The 19,744-nt window shown below is 43.3% G+C and overlaps 2 protein-coding genes and 1 long non-coding RNA gene across 13 annotated transcripts in view; 1 reads left to right on the forward strand and 2 right to left on the reverse strand.

Annotated features, from left to right (window-relative positions):
- The window catches only part of rgs12b (regulator of G protein signaling 12b), a 37,410-nt gene extending 32,012 nt beyond the window's left edge, over window positions 1-5,398 (reverse strand). For 6 of the 7 annotated variants that reach the window (XM_026303465.1, XM_026303463.1, XM_026303464.1 and 3 more), the window contains exons 1-4: window positions 4,427-4,833; window positions 2,958-4,282; window positions 2,376-2,615; window positions 794-1,780 (exon numbers count right to left, since the gene is read on the reverse strand). In XM_026303465.1, coding sequence (XP_026159250.1) covers window positions 794-1,780; window positions 2,376-2,615; window positions 2,958-4,043 — 2,313 coding nt within the window. In that variant the 5' untranslated portion in view covers window positions 4,044-4,282; window positions 4,427-4,833. Of the gene's footprint in view, window positions 1-793; window positions 1,781-2,375; window positions 2,616-2,957; window positions 4,283-4,426; window positions 4,834-5,294 lie in introns of those variants that run through there. The other variant, XM_026303462.1, reaches the window with a different exon arrangement.
- LOC117152663 (uncharacterized) lies at window positions 4,457-6,819 on the forward strand. The gene is made up of 3 exons (XR_004463091.1): window positions 4,457-4,488; window positions 4,563-4,633; window positions 6,236-6,819. It is a non-coding gene; the product is annotated as an uncharacterized LOC117152663 (long non-coding RNA).
- A 685-nt stretch (window positions 6,820-7,504) lies between these two features.
- htt (huntingtin) overlaps window positions 7,505-19,744 on the reverse strand; it is a 29,821-nt gene continuing 17,581 nt past the window's right edge. Inside the window, exons 43-66 of one of the 5 annotated variants that reach the window (XM_026303458.2) lie at window positions 19,549-19,725; window positions 19,214-19,290; window positions 18,555-18,690; window positions 18,283-18,405; window positions 17,985-18,192; window positions 17,595-17,740; window positions 17,183-17,360; window positions 16,969-17,070; window positions 16,622-16,806; window positions 16,284-16,410; window positions 16,036-16,139; window positions 15,598-15,752; window positions 15,363-15,502; window positions 15,170-15,255; window positions 14,949-15,079; window positions 14,721-14,853; window positions 14,334-14,489; window positions 14,038-14,228; window positions 13,632-13,746; window positions 13,308-13,521; window positions 11,508-11,616; window positions 11,155-11,317; window positions 9,758-9,918; window positions 7,505-9,644 (exon numbers count right to left, since the gene is read on the reverse strand). In XM_026303458.2, coding sequence (XP_026159243.1) covers window positions 9,431-9,644; window positions 9,758-9,918; window positions 11,155-11,317; window positions 11,508-11,616; window positions 13,308-13,521; window positions 13,632-13,746; window positions 14,038-14,228; window positions 14,334-14,489; window positions 14,721-14,853; window positions 14,949-15,079; window positions 15,170-15,255; window positions 15,363-15,502; window positions 15,598-15,752; window positions 16,036-16,139; window positions 16,284-16,410; window positions 16,622-16,806; window positions 16,969-17,070; window positions 17,183-17,360; window positions 17,595-17,740; window positions 17,985-18,192; window positions 18,283-18,405; window positions 18,555-18,690; window positions 19,214-19,290; window positions 19,549-19,725 — 3,531 coding nt within the window. In that variant the 3' untranslated portion in view covers window positions 7,505-9,430. Of the gene's footprint in view, window positions 9,645-9,757; window positions 9,919-11,154; window positions 11,318-11,507; window positions 11,722-12,119; window positions 13,098-13,307; window positions 13,522-13,631; window positions 13,747-14,037; window positions 14,229-14,333; window positions 14,490-14,720; window positions 14,854-14,948; window positions 15,080-15,169; window positions 15,256-15,362; window positions 15,503-15,597; window positions 15,753-16,035; window positions 16,140-16,283; window positions 16,411-16,621; window positions 16,807-16,968; window positions 17,071-17,182; window positions 17,361-17,594; window positions 17,741-17,984; window positions 18,193-18,282; window positions 18,406-18,554; window positions 18,691-19,213; window positions 19,291-19,548; window positions 19,726-19,744 lie in introns of those variants that run through there. The other 4 variants (XM_026303455.2, XM_026303459.1, XM_026303456.1 and 1 more) reach the window with 4 other exon arrangements.

Consider the following 19,744-nt stretch of genomic DNA (forward strand, 5'->3'; position numbering starts at 1 on the left):
AATAATGCAGTCAGTGCATCTGAATTAATCTTAGTTTTCATATGGTGTTTATCACATTACTCATATTGCCATATGTAGCATTAATCATGCAATACAAATCATGCACGAAAAAACGACACCAAACAATTAACAGAAAACTATACAATTACTTCATTCAGCCTGCTCTGCTGTTACACTGAGTCTCATTAAGGTCATAAACAGGTGGTTTTCAGGTGAAGGCAGGTGCCTAGCTAGTGCATAATAGATGACGTGATACTGGAGCAGTGGAGATAAATAACTTATCATTCCACTGAGTCTGGGGAGAAAGCCAACTGGGGTGCACACAAGTTTGGTGGGGCGAATATGGTTCACTTTCAAAACCACACTGGAGTGAGAGGGAAACATTGTTGAAGGACTGAATGACTGCTAGACCTTCACAAGGAGAAGGTGAGATTGCAATGGAGACTGGCACAATGAACACAGATGGATTTATGGTTTCGATAAACTGTAGTCCTGGACACACTTTAGTCAGAGTAAATTTCCACAGCAGAGGTGTGTGATGGGGGCTGCTACCTGCTGTCTGGGCTTCTCATCTCATGGTCAATTTTAACACATCTCTTCCAAAAGCCCCATAGCCACAAACTGGCACAGCATAACACATTACTGAATCCACTGTTACAAAAAGCTTGGCAATATAGTAAGTAAAAAATGCCAAGAAAAATTGGTAAAATGAGTGGTTGGCATAAAAACTAAACAACATATGAAGGGTGTTACAAATTAAAATTCTTTTATAACATTATCAAAAAAAACCTACCCTTTTTTCTCCCTCTTTAGCATTTCCTCGTTTCTTCTCTCTTTCACTTCTCTCTGCGGCTCTCTCCCTGTCCCCAGCACCAAATAGCTTCTTGGCCCACTCATCTTTCTGAGCAGCCAGTCGGTGGGTGTGGGTGTGAGGATGTGACGGAGGAGGAGGCTGGCTCCCTCCAGGTGATGGTAGGTGGTCTCCGGGGGCCAACGGGGCCCGATAGCGGTCGGCTGGGATCTTATTCATGGGTGGGGGCAGGGTGCTACAGTTGGCTGATGACCATCCGTCAGTGGATTCAGCGTAGGACTCCTGATCGCTGCTCAAGCCCTGCAGGTGGCTGTGGTGGTGGTGCTGCTGACGCCAGTCTCTCAGCACATGAACTGGCAACCACCGCTGAGGCTCCACACCTACTCCTGCTCCTCCTGCCCCTCTCTTTTCTCCTCCCCGCTTCCCTTGTGAGTAGTGGTGTGGGTGGACTCCTCTTGAGGGCCTGCCAGGCACATCAGGGTGAGCGAAGGGTAGGGGGTGTGGCAGTTCAGGCAGGTGTGGATCATGACGGTAGTGGCCATTTCTCAGAGCTGGAGGAGGAGGAGGAGGAGGGGGAGGAGGAGGGTGAGCAGCTGCAGCTCCTAGGGTGGGACTCCAAGCCTGTTGGGAAGAAGGTGGGCTGTCCCAGTGGCGTGGCCCAGAGATATGGTTGTGGCTGGGAGGACCTCCGAGGTCTACTAAAAGCACTCTGTTACTTTTCTCCTCTGGTAAAAAGTTGCCTATCCCACTATCACTGTTGCTACTAGTGCTGTGGTTCTGTTGGGCATCGTTGTCTGGATCATGAATGGCCCGGGCCCGGACGCCCTCAATGTTGTCCCCCATGTCACGGTAGAGGACGGAAACAAACTGGAGGAGAGGCTGAGAACTGGGCGGGAATTCCAGGCAGCCTCCTGTGTCTGGATCAGGAGTACACTCAAAGCCAAACCTCCTGGCTACAGGTAAATGGACCTAAGAACAGTCACCATAGCAGTGCCATTTAGCGAGATATCAGTGATGTCACTTTTTCTAAACAACTTAATAATACCACAGGATTATATTTTAATTGTGGCAACATTACACAAAATAAAATAAAGTTATCTATGTCTTCATAGCAATACTGAGATTAGATTAAATTAACATTAGCTTTTAGTGTTTTGGTAAAACAATGACAGTAAAGGTCGTACAAACCATCTTCTGAGTATCAAATAATAATATGCATCCTTAAGTATTGAACATAACAATTTGTTGTGATTCTTAGTTTCTTATTTACTTATTTTTTATATCAGATATTTTCTTATTTAAGTTGGAATTTTGGTAAGTTTAGATATATTTATTCATTTAAATGTTGTTAGTACCAAGTTCAAAGAACTCAAACACATGCTGCTGAGAAGAAGATTGTAAGATTGTAGCAACCAGTAAATTGTGGCAGGACTACTACAGGAAAAAAAGTAATTCAGAGACCTCTTTTTTTTTCGTTACCTCGACAAAGGCAAAATCAGTTTGTATTTTAAGATAAATTTAGACAGGGCCTTTTTGTGCCCTTTCCTCATTTTTCATTTCATACCTGGTGGTGGCACAGGTCTGGGTCTACAATGAACACATGACAGGAAGTCCTCAAGCCACCCTCGTCATCACGTCCTCTGCTAAAATGACGATCGTCCTGGTCGTCCGTGGCCTGCATTGTGACCAATCCAAAGAATCTGCGGTCATCAGGGCAACAGGCGCTGAAGGCTAGTTTTTCTGCAGGATACGTGGCCAGGACCTGACCTCTGTCACTGCACAGACGAACACTGTCATGCATGACCTAGTAAAATCAAATTAATGCATGTTACAACACAATACTGGGGAAAATAATCGGGCAGTCGCATTTACCAGACACCATTACCCATAACATGACAACTGATTTTTATACTGCTGAAATACAATCATCCTGTTAATGCATTCCTTGTTTACTACCAGCTTTAAATAATAAATACAATTTGTATGATCAAATATCTATTGAGACCTAACAAGATAACATTTAAAGGCTTACTAGGCCCTTTCACTTCAGATAAAGCTACTATTTTTTTTACCTCAATTACACACAATTAACAAATCTAAAAGGTTTTTATCATCACGTAGGCAACTTCAGTGAATTCAGTCGCACCTTCATAAGGACCAATGAATGAATCTTCTGCTCAGCCCTGAGGCGCCTCATGCTGCCTCTGATGGCTTGCAGACTGTCATTCTCTAAGCTTGTCCCAGTGGAAGCCAGTTCAATAGATCCCAGATACCCAACAATCATGCCCACATTGAGGATACCCTCGCCAGGCTCTAAACCCAAGTCGCCTCCATCTCCTACATCCACATCTTGCTCTTCATGGTGGTGAAGGTGGAGATGGTGGAAATCTGAATCCAGGAAGACTGAATCGTCATTAAGAACTTGTGCCATCTCCTCCTCAGAGAGTAAGTTGGGATTGCTCTTGGAACGGGAGGAGTTCCGATATGGAGTGAACTCGGGATCAGACAGTGGACGTGGTTTTGATGATGAGTTAATCCTAGGCCTGTCCTTGTCCGAGCTGCTAGAGGAGTGGCTGGAGTTCTCAAAAATCATGTTGAAAATTCCTCCAGACTGCAACTCAGCCACGACCTTTTCTGCCCTGTTGATACCCAGCTGCTTAGAATCCAGTTTGGGTTTGTACCAACCACTGCGAGCTCCACAACCTGGCCTGTTGTTATTGCTGGTGTTACCACTGTTGTCATAGAAACCATCCAACTCATCATCACTAGAGCATGAGTCCAGGTAAGATGCTGTCATTGTGTTGCTGCTTTGGTGACGGCTGCCAGCATTCCGTTGTTGGTGGTGATGGTGCCGCCTGTGACGCTCTCCCTCAGCGATGACGAGTTTCAATACTCCAGAGCAGCGTCCAATCAGTTTGACCACATCTTCGTGCGATGCCTTGGAGACGTTTATGTCATTGACTGAAAGGATGCAGTCGCCTGAACGCAACCCTACATAATCTGCAGGGCTCCCTTTCAGGATGCAGCTAAGGACACAAGGGCTTTGGCCTGACAGTGTAAAACCATATCCTGTTCTCCCCCTTGCCACCTCTACTGCACGGATTCGGCCTTGCTGGATGGAGGAGGAGGATGGGGGAGGCTGGGGGAGGTTGGGACCATTTCCACCTCGTCTCTTGGATGATGCATCTGAGCTTTGCCTGAACATTGTGCCAGGGAACTTTCTCTTGTCCATTGATTCAGTAGGTTTCAATTAGTCATTATACCAGCCCCTGGACTTAGCTCAAGCTTGAACACAGGACATATCCAGTGTCTGTCTTTGTGTCCACCAGCTCTGCTATCAAGCTGCTATGAAAAAATGAGTAGCCGTCCTAAATGCAGCAGAGAGGTGACAGCTCGGCCTCAGGTCTGACACAGCTTTGCTAACCCCCCCATTCTGGCGTCATTAGCTCTTCCAGTTCACAGGCAGGTTATCTGCAGAACAAACACAACCAAGTCAGTCACGGGAGCTTTTGTATCAATATATATATCACGAAGTGCTGGGAAAGCCGTTACTACACTGTTACATGGTGGCTAACCCAGCCCACTGTAGGGATGGGAGCCTGCATACAGACACACCTGTATAGGGCGGAGACCGCACAGCGCTGCCCAATAACGGGAGGCGCTTTGGCACCTGGCAGGTAAAATTAGACCTTTTCAGCTAACACATCTAACGCTAACTCCAAATTTCAACATGTTTATCGCTTTTCATCAGCCAGAACTGTGACTTCTGCTAGCTAAACAACTATCCGTCCATCAGGATTCAAGGACCGTCCCTGCAAAAACGTAAGAAAACGTTAACGTTAGCTGTGGTTAGCTCGGTTAGCTCAACACGGTAAAGACGTTAGCACTGGTTGGGTAATGGTGACACACTAACAGCCTCGGCACACACAGAAATGCTTGCTCCTTCTGACAATTCATGAAAGTTACAAAAACTTTTTTTCTTGCCGTGACTTGCTGCTCAAAACTACATCCACCCGTGCTTAAACTTTAGTCCCGCCCCCCGAGTTCCAGCTCTTTGGAATGTCGCTCTGTAACTATGGCTACGGCAGTGTATACAGACTTTCGCGTCCTGTCATTGGTTGTCAGGGCTGTCAGTCAGACAGCCAACGCTATGTGGATAAATTGACAAAAGTTAGATAGAGAAATCACGAATAAAAGTATCCACAGTGGTAGAGTAACGTTACTCCACAGGTGCCACAGCCTGGCGTCGGAAGATACTCCCACTAAGTTCGCCACTTTCTTTTCTGGACTCTTATTTTGGAGCAGAGTGCATGTACTGATCTGTTTTGTAACTTCTTTTCACCAATACGCAGAGGCAGACAGCAGAAACCACAGCAGCTGGCTAAAATAGGTCTGAGTGCTGAAGCAGGGATGGCTAAGGAAAAGGTGGCTGCAGGTCTTCTCATGTTTGGTTCATTCAGCGGGAGATTGAAAAACGACTTACTTGTGGTCGTCCTACGCCGATGCAGCTCGGGCAGTTTCCATAGTTTTGTCGCTAAGGTTAGTTAGGTAAACTCAGGGACGATGGGTAAACAAAAGAAAAGGCTGCACCATCTGGCGAAGTAGCCTTAAGAGGAGGAGGAGAGGGAGGTGTGTTTAAAGTGGGCAAGGGAGTGGGCTGTACAGAGGGGGAGACAAACTGTTGAAATATATCAGGACTATCATTTGTTCACCAACTTTATATGCTCAATTATCACTTATAACAGTGTATATGTGAGGGAGAACCTTAGCTGTGCTGCTGGTCTGTGGTACCAGTCTACAGTATTTGTTTTCTGGGGCCAAAGTCCTTGAACTGCTCCGGATCTAACACTATACTGTACAGTTTGTACACTTTCACAAGCGTCAACACAAGGCAGCATGGATGAGATCTACTCACAATTCATTTTGCAAAAAGGGATTGCAGTGCAGTATAAAAATATCCAGAACTGTTGAGAGAGATGTACTTTTTCTTTTGCAACCTGTTCAGCTTTATGCGATGATGTCCATTGTCTCTTGGTTTTTAGTGCACGTTATGCATCGCATGATAAAGCCATTGTAAAGTTCACTCAAAATAAGTGCTGCACACAAGCATGTGCAGGGCTTAAACCATCATGATTTTAGCTCTGTGCCTCATGAACCATATGGCAGCAATCTGGTAATCCTCTTAATAGCTTTTAATCATGAAACCACCCATCTTAATGGGTGCTGTAGAGCAAGGAGTTACGCATGTCTTTCATACAGCGTAGTCTATAAAACTGCAGCCTGGCTAAGAAGAGTAAATTGTACAAAGTGTGATAACTTAATTACAGTTAAATGTCTGATAACTGGCTTCAAATGCAGTACACTACAGCAGGCCTTTCAATGAGTAATGTTAAATGTTGGTAAATTATTTATTTTCTCTCACAGGTCTCTGCCCAGCTCACGTTGCCCATTTGTTGCCCGTCTGGCCGATTTGAAGTGGTTGGCAGCAGATTGTTGTTTCTGGCAAAGAGGAAGACGCAGCAGAGCATGGCAGCACATTTTAATGCCTGTAACCTCACCAGGGGAATGTGTTAAGAGATACACAGAGGATCCTGATGTGTGTCTCGCCTCAGTGCCGTTTGTGGTACAGTTATCAGAAAACGCATAAAAACGCTGGTTTGTCGTCATGGTGGGCAATGAATTTACAACGTTGAGAAAGAAAGTCATAATGAAATCACAAACCATAACACAAACCTGACATCTTTAAATAATTTATTCATTTCTACAACAGACCATATGCAGATTCATCTCTTTAAAATATTAAAATGAACTGAAATAATCATCTCTTTGCAAATGAGGCCCCAGTGTCTGAGGAGAATGTATCCTCAGTCTGTGCCTCTTCTGTTACCACCTCCAGAGAATTTCGGGGTAAATCCAATCTTTCCTCTAGTTTTGTGATCACTGAACTATATTTTATAGAAAAGGGAAGAGATATTCTTTTAAAGCCAAACAGGCTACTCACATACATACCTGACATTATGGGACATGGAAAAGACAAAAAAAAAAAAAGATTAAATGATTAAAAATGTGCATTAGCCCCAAAATCTGTGACTATACTGTCCACAGTCATTAATTCTTCAAGTGAAAGAAAAATGAAGTCTTAAAAGGGAAGCGTGCTAAACCACTTGCACGGGACTTTTGTCTACCACATCTACACTCATCTCTTAAAACCTCGAGATTTTCAGAGTAATCGTATTAACCTCTTCAGGGGTCCCCAGTTCAGTCTTTTGCTCGTTATGCCCTGGGAAGGTAATGAAAGATGAGCTGAAAAGAAATGTTTCTCTAGGGTGGTTTTTGAAATCATTCCCCTAAACATTCTAAGCAGTGCAGGAAAAAAAAAAACAAAAACAAACATTTCCTGCCACCCTTGTTTCACCACACAAATCTAAAACTGAAAAAACAACTCACTTAGGCTCATTTAATCTGCTTCAGAGAGGCTTCACATTGGAATTTGAATCACAGCCGCAGAAGACAGTAATGTCTTGTGTGAGTACGTCATTGTAACATGGTCAAAGTAAACCAGTCACACTGCCTTTAAGGTTGGAAAGTGGTAACATATTTAGGGTACAAATCGCTGGGATGTCTTAACTTTTATATACTGTACGACTCATTGCATATCAAAAACGTGTCTAACAACATGGAGAACTTCAAGTGTTTAAGTGCTAGATATTATTTAATATTCTGCACAAAGACAATGAATGACAAAATATTTACCAATCTTTAACCGAGACGAAACAATATTTAAAGCTCAACAAAAAGAGAAAACTCCTGCTGTCACGTGGCACCACTATGCTACACTTCCTCGTCTGTTGATTTGTCAAAGCTGCTGTTGGTCGCTAAGGTTACAAGGCTCCCTTTGGATTGTGTTGCATCTTTTCCACACAACAGTCATGGCAACCATGCCCATTAAAATGCAGTATTAAGGACTATGCAAGAAAATAGCAGAAACGCTAAGCATGCTTTCAAGCTCCCAGTGTACGGGATACATATATTCAGTCTTTTATCTAAGGCAAGTGTATGTACAGAGTAACAACGCCCAGCATACTCCTAGGCAGGTCAAGGTCAAGTCTTCAATAAAACACTATAAGCTTGTAGCTTTCTGCACTCTGCATCCTCTGATTCACTGTTTCTTCATTTTCAACCACAGATGCCTGTTTTAGGACAAATGTAAATGGCATCACATTATCTCTTTAAGATCTCTCATCTTCACACAGTTTTTCTATCATGCACCATGGCTTTTTATATTACTTTATGCAAAACACAAAGAACTCCATTTAAAGATGACTACATTTCTTCCAGTCTTACTACAACAATAATAGTCACATCTTACATCCTGAGAATTAAAAAAAAGAAGTCCAAGAAATGAATGTGTGGAACCTCTCAATAAAACAAACAGAAAGACTAGACAATCAGTATCATAAAAATCAAAAGAGGAAATCCTTGTTCCCCCGTGCTACTGGTTTAAAAAGAAAAAAAAAAGACATCTCTGCACTTTTGGTATTTTCTTGCTTGATGGTTTCCACTGTCCTTTAAGTGTAGATTTAGTGGCCCAGTTAAAACTATGTAGAATTTTGGAAATGCAGCACAGAGGAAGATGTCTTTTGTATGCCATCCAGAATAAATACAGGAATTAGCAACCTACTGAAATGGATGCACAAAAGTTGCCCTTTCTCCAGTGACAATACAATTGCAACACCCATTCCCTGCCTCTGATGGGGGGGGGGGGAACGGTTATTATGGCTATTCATGGTCATTCTTACACAAAAATATTATACTATTTAATTAATGTGTGTCAGAATGATCACAACTTAGATATAAAAATGTCTTCAAAGATACTTATTACTGACAATATTTAGCAGGCCTTTCTGAACCCTTTGTCAGTCTCCTAACCTGACTTTGAGCACTCTTAACAAGAACACACGGAAAAATAGATGCGTTGAAACTTTAAATATAGTAAATACTTGGCTTTTTCTAATTTTTTTCCATTTTACTTTACTGACATCACAATACTCAAGCAAGTCCAGAAAATAAACCAATCCAATTTGCATTTGATTAATAATATCTTTATATGTCTTTTTGTTATTGTTTTAAATCAAGGTGCTGCGTAGGAGAAAGTGTTCAAGGTGCCGTTGTTCTCACTGAGGAATGGTCTGTGGGGTTGGGTGTGGTTGTAGCAGAACCACGGTTCTTCAGGTTTTTGCAGCCAGTGTCCAACCAGTTGCAGGAGCTCACTCTTCCCATTTGAAACCAGTCCATTTTCACTTAAACACCCTGAACTGGACGTGATTCAGATCGCTCTTGTTTTTTTCTTTTTACACTCACTCCTCTGAAATTGTCGCAGTGTCTTCAGTAGTTCTACTTATTTCATAGCAGTGAAAAGGAGGGAACGGGATGAGGCTACAGTAGGTTTTTCCAATAAAACATTCTGTTCCTCCCCTCCATTACAACACGAGGGGGAGGTGCATTTCTCATCCTACCACATTTCTCACTCTAATCCACTTTTCTCCCTGTGCATCACTCACCCCCGGCCCCTCTCTATCCCTCTCTCCAAGCCTCTGTGCCCATCTCAGTCCTCTGCCCTCAGAGTGACGTGTCCTGGTGGATTGACTGCAGACAGCCCAGCAGCTGGTAATAAGGGCTGCCTGGTGACGCCACAGTCTCAAACACAGACTGAAAAGCCCGGCGGTCTAGTTCTTCGTCAATCTGGTGCCGGTAGAAATCCATGGCCACTAGGCAGAACAGGCTGACGTCCACCACCTCACTGGAGCCCATTCGGCTGATCACATGCGGCAGTCTGGTTTAGAGCAGGGAGGTTAGGGACAAAAGGCCTTACACTTGTTGCTACATCCCCACATATACCTCAGATAATTTACATTTGATGTTTTCATTTATTTCATGGAAGGATACAGGGCTGAGATCCACTGGGAGGTGGAAGCAGAAACAAAAAAGCAGGACAGGCTCCACATGGCCATGGCCACTGGTGTCCTCTGAGTGAAATTGGACAAGGACAGCAACACCCAGTCTCGCACCATAGATGACTGGCCAGTAGCATGGAGTGTCTGGAAAACCTGTGGATGAGTTCACAGCAGAGGGAGTGGCAGGAGTCAGAAATGGAAAAATGGAGGCTGATATACTGGAAATGAACTGGACAATCTTACCAGCCATGTGTGTTTTTTAGCCAGCTAACTTCAGTTTGCTGATTAAGGTCTGCCAACCATAAATGTGCAGTTTCTAAACAAGCACAAGTTCAGGTATGTCGTACAAAAGCTCTCCTTCCCTGAAACACTCACTTTGAACTGTCGAGATTAGACTAGTTTTGCAAATCAAATATTAAATTAATTATTAATAAGATTATTATTAATAATAAGGTCTGTTGTAGAATATTAAATCAAATCAAAATTAACAATAGTCTATTTCAAAATGCCTATTAGGGCTGTGCCAAATATTGAATTTTATGTTGCACTGCAATAAGATCAAGGTTGATATCGATGATAAGCGTTGGCCATTTTTTATTTGATATGGACAGGTCTTCGAGCCAATCACACAAGCAGAAATATAAGACTGGGCAGTGAGGCACATGTTTAGTTTATAGTTACCACTTAGTCTGAGGACTTTAGTAGTGTGGAGGTATTTCGCAATTGAAACCCCAAAACTTGTTGTTTAAGAACCCTTTATAAATCACTAATTAACATTACAAACAAAGATTAATAATAGATGGATGTATGGATGATTGGATAGATAGATAGTCCGACAAAAAGCAGAGTTTTCAGAAGAAAGTAAATATTTAAATCAAAATTAACCTTACATCTTTAGATGTCACTTAGGAGTAAAAAGGATAATGCCTATGCTTCTATTATGCAGTTTCATATTTTTTTGTACTCTAAATTCTACTGACTGCATTCATCTTATTTATTCTGCATTTTCATTCCTGGACAGCCACTAAAACACAGTGTCTCTGCTCCAGCTGGATGTCGTCTGGACGACCTTTTGTCTGAATGTACAACGAAGAGAAGAACAAAGTAGTAATTTTACAGAGACTGGACTTCATTGAAATTTTATGTAATGCATCCTACAAGAAGCAGATTACCAGTAAGAGAATAGTGTTTGAGTATTGCAGCATCTCTGTGGTAAGAGGACGTGGTTTGAGCAATAAATAGTTTTTAATCAGACCCAATTAAACCTGGTGATCTTAATGTACAGAATATTATAGGTGTTTAATACTAACATCTGACATAAAATTCATAAGAAAAGTGCCTTTTTCAGTGATTTTTTTTTTTTCTAAATTTGTATGTCCTGATGCTGACCTTGTACACCACAGTGGCCATGAATTGTGGGTAAGGTTGCTGATTGGACAGGAACTCCCCGATGACCTTGTTCATAACGTCTTGAGGTGGGAAGAAGTCATCCAGAAACTGGGGCAGAATCCTGGACACCACCCGAGCCTCGCTGGGTAAACCCTTCCTGATCCTGAAAACAGGAAACCCCAGAACAGCAAATGATGATGGGAAAAATTGACTGTATCATTAAGCAGCTTATTTCAAAACTCTACAAATCCAGAAGTAAAAAAATAAAAGGTGAAAAAGAAAGGCCTGTAAAATTATCACACGAATGGTGTTTTTCTGGTATAAAAATGTGTAACTTCTGTGGGTGTTTGTACCTGTCGAAGAGCACAGAGATCCTCTCCATGGCAACAATGACTGACTCGCTGTCTGGGGCCTGAGGGTCGGAGTGGGCGGGGCGACTGGCAGGGCTGGCTTTCTCCTTGCCTGAGGAGAAACCAACATGACCTGCCGTGACGCCCACCGCCTCCGCTACAGCAGAGTCAACCTGACCTCTAACCCCTGTCACGTCTGAACCTGACGCAAGCACCGCTGAGAGGACGAGAGGGGGGGTGGCACCGGTTGACCCAGTGGGGGAGAGGTTAGAGCGGGAATACGGACACTGATATCACAATGTTCAGATCAGAATTTAGTTGAACTTAAACACAAAACTGGTGAATTTCTGGGAGTTACCAACTTCGGTCAAATCACACTCTTAAGTAGGTTTTAGATAAATGACTGGTGCTTCTGCTGTCAGAAAGATTTTCAATACCATGTGTTCTAGGTAAATACATACTAGATCTCCCCTTGACCCGAATGTGCTTCAGCTTGCGCTGCTGTACAGCACATTAAGAAAGGCAGTATGCAGAATGGTAGGCATTTGTTTGCATTTGTGAGAATCTGGGTTTATTCAAAGAACTTGCTTGTTAGCTTTTTGGGGGGGAAAAAAAAAAAAAAAAAAAAAAAAACAGGTGTTATTTCGCATAATGACAACAACATGCCAAGATTTTCTGGAGTTAGTAGGGGCCGACGTAGGGGTTAGAGGTAGGGTATAGCAGAGGTATGTGTATAATACATGTATGACGTGCAGGAAAGCATGCAGGTTATTTTAACTGCTCTAACAGCTAAAATAAAAAGGCCAGCTGAAGCTTTGAAAAGTGTTTTATGCTGTAAAAGACATGTGGGCCCAAGCAGGTACAGACATTTGGCATTAAATGGCAGCACAACGAGAAAACACTAGTACAACTATAAGAAGTATTACATTTTAAGAGTATATTGCTACTTCTACTAGCCATGCACCACCTTCTCTCCACTGTACCACTGAAAGGCACCTACATTTGAAGACTAAAAACACTTGAGGAAAGTACTACAGCTAAATTATATTTGCTATAAAGCAACATCATAAATCTGAAATGTCCAGGGCACAGATTCCTTTTATCTTTATGGGAATTTTATTGTGCTTCACTAAATGTTAAATCTTTGTCAATCTTATCCTTGTAGCCCTTAGTACATCCTTACCAGATAGAGGTAACTATATTTAAAGCAGACTCATAATCTATTGGTCAATGAATGATCCTCTCAATTAACTGGTTACCTGCTGATCTATTAAATGTCAGCAGATTCTCATATCTGAGAAGCAGAAAATTAGCTATGAGTGTTGGAGACTAAAAAAAAAAAACTCCAAGCCAAGATTGGTATTAGAGGAGGAACACTTTTCTTTCTGTGTTCTTTAACAGCAGATCCTATTCTACTTTAGCTGCATCACTACACTTTACATATTAGTTTTGAGTTGTTAGCAGCAACAACATGATTATCTTGTCCTGCAATATAAAAACTCATCTTTCAGGAACTTTGGGAGCTCAGTAACTTGTAGCAAATAAAAGTTTTATTCATACGAAGAGGTGCAGGGGGTTGCCACTACATTTTTACTGCAATTGGGAAGGAAGGGGTATAGGATGAGAGCAGAGGCAAAAAAATGAGAGACAGCCTTACTGTGGGAGAGCAATTCAATAATGCTTATAGTGAGTTTGAACTGGATTGAGGAAGTCACCAGAGCAGTAATGAAAGCACCAGTCCTAAGAGTACATGCTGGGAGTCTAGCCGCCTTGCAGGATAAGTCAGGTCATGGTCTTGCTTACCAGTGTACATGCAAGTGAGCATGAGCCCCAGCGCAGCCATGGCTCTGTGCGGCGACGGCATGTTGACCCGGTCCACGCTGAGTTTTACCAACGCTTCTCCGTCCACTCGTGATAACTGCTCTGACAGCAGGAGGCGCTCCAGGCCACGCAGCACGCAGTGGTAGATGATGGAAGGAGTGGAGTCCTCGCTGGCTGACACTATCACACCACACAGCTGGAAAACAGGGGCAGAGGTGGGAGAGGAATGCAGGAAAAAAATATATTTGTTTGTATTCCACTGTAATGCACTTCATTGTTTGTTTTCCACTTTTATTTTTACTGCACCTGTATTACACCAGCCATGAACTCAGCCCCTACATCCAGAGGATAGTTCTCCATCATGTAGAAGGCCACTGCGCACATCACCAACACATGCTGCTGGTTATGCAGGTTCACACAGCTGCAGAATAGAAACAGTAGACAAACAGGTCACATGGTACAAAATTTAGATCAAAAAGAAAAAAATTAAAAGGACAGTTTGAAATATGAAGAGCACCTCCTGGTGGCCAAGAGTTGCAATGTACTCTTATTAAGCTGGACAAAATGAATGAATTCCCAGAGCTGCTTACAGTCCAGGGGGATCCTGACATTAAATGGCTTCCTGGGGCTCTGCCATTATCAACTCAGCTCAGCAGCTGATCAAATGAGGGCTGAGGTTTCTCAGATCAGATAGAATAAGGGTGACACTCACTGAGCAATTGCCCTGAGGTTGGACAGCAGGTATTCTGAGATGGTGGGGATGAGCTGCTTGGCTGTGTCATCCAGCAGGTCACACTCCAACACATACAGCACCCCATGCAATGCCCCCATACGGCTGGGCAGGTGGGTGCTGCGCAGGGTCATCTCCAACAGGCGACACACAGGCTCAGCTATCGCTTTGTCCTAGAAATTATTTTTTTTTTGTCAGAATGTTAGACTGTAGGCTAGTGGTACCAATTATCAAACATTCTACCATCACCATGTCTACAAACACACGGCCCTGCTCACCATGCCCAGTACAGCAGCAGCCTTGCAGATGGCAGGCACCAGGTATTGATTAAGGATCTCATCCTCTGGCGGGTGGAGCTTTTGCAGCTCCATTAAGGTCGAGAACATCATGTCAAATTGGTTCCTCTCTGTGAACAGGTCTGACACCGCCAGCAGCTACACAGAATGACAAGAGAGGAAAAACAGTGGAGAAACATTTTTGCTCCTGCTCCAGGACAGACAAATAGGGATAGATGGGAAGGTGACCCAGGATGAGGTGAAATGAAGGTCTTTGAAACTCTAAACTGTTTTATCCCAAGTTGTTCCCCAGAGAACAGTAGTCCTTTACTCTTGGGAATGAACACACATCTGGCAGTAATCTGACTGACTGTATGCACCATAGCTCACCGATCGGACCACTTCACTGATGAGGATGGTCGGGGTCCTCCTGTTGCTTGGGGAACCAGGGATCAGCCACTGGCTGTACAGCTCCAGGAGGAACTGGGAACATGAATGAATGTCCACGCCTGCACGATGTTTCCTAAAAGAACAAACAGATGGGGCTAGGTTGGCACATCATGCACTGGAGACTAAAGAAATGTGTACAAGTATGTTCATCTTGTTCATTTGTCAGACCTAGAGTTGATAGGAGATAAAGGCGGAGATGCTGGTGCTGGAATGTCTGCTTCATCTTCTTCATCCTCACCCCATTCTTCCTCCCTCAGAGGTGTGATGTTGTTACCCAACCACACAGAATGGATGGAGACCTAGGGAGGGAGATACAGGGTAAAATGCACATTTCATGTTGTTCCTCTAGTGCCCCACAATCAACCCCCTCTTTTTCAGGCTTTTCTTACCTGTCCCAGTTTGTAGTCCATGTTGCCCATCTCCCTCTCTGTGTTGATCTGAAGCAGCAACTTCTCATGGCTGATCAGCGTACCTGCTGAAACAAATTTTTTAAAAAAAGAAATGTGTTCAAGGTTAACAAAAACCAGGGGTCAGTGGAGGAGTTGGAGGTGGAGTATGTGTGAATGCAGGATTGTGTGTTACCTGCAGAGGCTGCGGACAGTGAGGGCACAGGATCCCAGGCATGGTATGGGTGGTGTGTATGGACATTGTCTCTTTTTGATACAAGAGCCTGAATCTCTCGCTCTACCTCTCCCCTGATCACTGCAAGTTTCCTTCCAAACCTGCGTTCACATATAACAAAAAACATAAATGGACATGAATATTATCACACGACAATTTTAGGTTGCTGCAGACTAAGACACAGCTGGGTAACTACCGTGTTTCCAATGCTTTGAGGCTCTTGTTGCGGGGCTGCTGTTCTAGACAGCTGACTGCAGGGTTGCCAGCAGTGGGCAGGGTCATGGCACTCAGCACCAGGCTGGTGATTGCCTGCACTGCTAATACATTCAACTGGGTACGCTCCAAGTCCTCCTAGAAACAAAAGGATAAGCTAAACTTGGATGACATATGCAACATATGCAAATGAAAAAAGCAAGTTATAGAATAGTTTCTTACAATGTATTATAGTATTTCTATAATACATTACCGTAGACATACAGTATTTCTATATTTATATGTGCAATTAAGCTCCTAAAAGAAGACGTTAGCTGATGTCACTAGAATAATGCCTACTGCATCAGTGATTATGCACGAGTTCTAAAGATCTGACCAATCAGCATTACGTTTTAATGTAACATTTAATTTGGGTGCGTACCTCCTGTTGCGTCTCCTCATCCTGGTCCATAGTTATGGGTTGAGTGACTAGCACCCCAAGCAGAGTGGCCCAGGTCTCCTCAAACTGAGTCCTGCTGCTCCAGCCTAAACATGCAGTAACCATGGTCAATGTAGAAGAGAAAATATTTAGATATCACACTCATAACAAAATCGGTACAAAGTAAAGGGCATTAATGCAACAAGACACAAAGCAACGTCATTTTTATAGCTACACGTGTGTTTCTCTACCCAGTGTGTTGATGCGGTAAAGAAACTCTCTGAAGACATCCTTTTCCTGCAGGAAATCCACAGGGATCTCAGGCAGTGTTGTACCAAACTCTCCTCCTGGTTGAGGGGACCAGCCCAGTTTCCAAACCTATATATAAACACACACACACACACACACACACACACACACACACACACACAGCATTGAAACGAACACACACACACACACACACACACACACACACACAGCATTGAAACGAACACACACACACACACACACACACACACACAGCATTGAAACGAACAGAATAATACAATGACGTATCTAAACTGAAATAAAATTTGTTTCACACACTGACCAGTGGAGGGACTCGGGTGTAGCTGTTGACCAGAGGCAGTCGGGACAGACTTATGACAATGTTGCACAATGTGGGTGTGAGAAACGCAGGCAGTACACTGTTCCTATGGTGACCTAGGGCGAGGACGCTTTGTAGACCTTCTACCAGCTCTCCCATGATCTCACATGCTTGCCATTCGCACATGTCTGCAAGAGAAGGGAACTTCATATTTCCCCAAGCTTTCACCTGAGATCTACTCAGAGCAGAGCAATAACTGTCAAAATTTGTAGCAGTGATACAAACCATTTAAACACTAAAATTCCAATTCCTAATCTAGAAATTTTACTGAATCTCTGAGGACTGCTTACGGTCAGAATACATAGAGTCCACTTGGTCACTGTCAGCGTCTCTTCCTGCTTTTGTCTTTTTCTTCTCTGAATGCAGCAGCTGGTCACCAGGACTCACAGCCACTGGGAAGTGAGGGTGAAAAGTTTAATTGAAAATGAAATGACAAACACTTTAAATGTCAATGCAGTCATCAATTTTGACTTTAACAAACTCACATTCCTCTGTCCCTATTACCTGCAACAATGATAAGGCGTAGACAGTGGATGAGGGAGCAGGTGTGTGTGGTGTACTCAGGAGTGGACAACTTGTTCCAGACGCAGGGCTGCTGCAGGCCCAGACACAGGCAGGACAGAGCCCACTGTAGGTCCACACTTAAGGGCAGGTGGTCCTGGAGCAGGTGCCACACTATCACCTGGGAAAAGAAAAAGACACATGAGCGTAGAAAAAGAATATGGTTAAAAATATTGCGGGAGGCATGTCAAGTATCATACTTTAACAAAAGCCTCAGAAGGTTTCTCAGATTTCTACTGAATTACAAACCCTAAATGCCTTAAATCAGAAATCAATATTTAAAAAAATATTCATGTCTAATTTAAAGCATTTAGGCTAATAGAGAAACTAACATGTTTAGTATGTGGTGTTTTACCTCAGTGGCTGTGCAGGTGAAAGTGGTGATGAGGTGTTCCTTGTCAGGGGGAATGTGCAGTGATGAAGGCAACTGGCTCACACTCAGCAGGTACTGAGACAGAGCTCTGCAGAGGGACAAAACCCGGGGGTAGAAACCTGGCTCATCTGAAAAACAGCATACCGCAATCACATGAATATATTCAATATCTAAACGGTAGTAGGAACAGAGGAACATGTCTCACACATTTTCCCTAGTCAACTTCTAAACCAGCAACACAAAATGCAACAAAGATGCTTTATAGGGCAACCCACTCTCAGCCAGTGGATGCTTATTAATGAATAAGCCTAAGAAATAATAAAACCCCTCACCCTGCATTTTCTGCCCCCCGGACATTGCTCTGACTCTTACCATACACCTCAGCCAGCTGCTCCCAGTACGGCTGTGGCTGGGAAGGCGGCAGGAAGGACTGGTGTGGGACAGGAAGTGACCCGGTGACCCCTGCAAGTTGCTCTAGGGTCACCTGCAAGGCAGTTTCCAACAAGAGCGACCCCTGACCCCGTGCTAACCGCTGCAGCCCCATACTCAGGCATGGACACAGCAGACTGAGGTTGAACTCCTGGAGAATGAGAGAACAGAAAACACAGGTGTGAAGAAAACAAATACATGACCTTAATCCCTGATGAGTGTGTATTTGTAACTGTGTCACCTTGCAGCTCATTATGTTGAAAAGGTCTGTTGGAGGTAGTTTGGTAAGGAGTTCTGTGGTCTCCAGTAGGGAAACATCTCCACGAAGACAGCACTGAGACTTTACCAGAGCCACATACCACTCCTGTAGCACAATGAAAGGAAATTATGTGAAGTATTTTCAGCTGACCAAAGTCCTTTACCTTGTGAGCTTCCTCGTCGCTGTTGACCCAGACACAGTCAAAAACACAAATTGGGAACATACACTTAGACCCAGATTCTTTAATTCCTCACCTTATCTGCAATGACCTGTTTAGGGGCAGGGGGGGGATCTCCATCCAAGGGGTGTGATGTCACAGGAGGGGTAGGGCTGCTCGAGTCGGCAACAGTCGTTCTGAACCTGTCCAGCAGGGAGTAGAACCTCTGATGCCTGTGATAGGAAAGATAAACAGATGACTGATTTATTTATCATTGTGACAGAAATCTGCCCAGCTGATGGAAAACATGAAACCCTGCAGCTTTTAGATGCACTCAGAAATAGATCATTTCAAATTACCTTGGTCTGGGATATCACACTGTCATTAGATTTCTGCATGGAAGTGGTTCATGCAGACATTATTTGGGGAAACAAAAAATAAAAAAACACCTGAAACTTGCATGTACTTATGATCTTATTTGAGTAGTTGTATAATGCCATAAAGAAAAACTAATGTCGGTTCCCACTGAAAATGTCAGTTTCAACACATTATGCATTGCAAGTAAAGGAAAAATGTTGTTCCTTACAATTTAGTTGTTTTCACTCCATTTAGAAACTTGATTTTTTTTAAATTCGTTAATCAAAGGATTTTTTTTTTTTTTGGTTGCTGCCTCTTCTGCTTTTGATTATAAAATCTCAAGAAAGTTGTGCAATTTAGTGCTTAGTGCTAATGTCTGTGCATCTACATCAGTGGTACCTCAGAGCCAGGCCACTAGTCTGGAGGTATTCCTGGATCCTGTCCAATTCCTCCACAGGGAGCTGAGCTATACTGTTCTGCAAGGTGGAACAACAGGTTCATGCATGATCAGCTTGGGAAAATAAATATTAATTATATAATATAATAATTAATATTAACACTTTTTTTTAAAAAAGTAAGATTCACATTTTTCCATAGCATCACAGACAAAGACATTCATTCACTGGTCTTATTTGCCCATAGAAGCAGGTTGTCTGCATGAAACTGCAGCAGAATCTACACGCGCAAACGCACACACGCACACAAGCAGAAACAAAAACACACCCACACTGTACCTGTAGTGTCTCGGCCAACAGCATCTCCACCCTGCGACAGGCCAACGTGTCCACCATGCGAGCCAGAACCCTGAAGGGTGTACTGAGCAGCTTATCCACATACAGCATCAATAGGGAGCCAGACTGACTCAGGTGGATGCCTTCCAAACACTGCAGTGTCTTCTTCAACATGGTAGGCTGAGAAAAAAAAAAAAAA

This window comes from Mastacembelus armatus, chromosome 1 (genome assembly GCF_900324485.2).
Source record: "Mastacembelus armatus chromosome 1, fMasArm1.2, whole genome shotgun sequence".
NCBI classification, from domain to species: domain Eukaryota; kingdom Metazoa; phylum Chordata; class Actinopteri; order Synbranchiformes; family Mastacembelidae; genus Mastacembelus; species Mastacembelus armatus.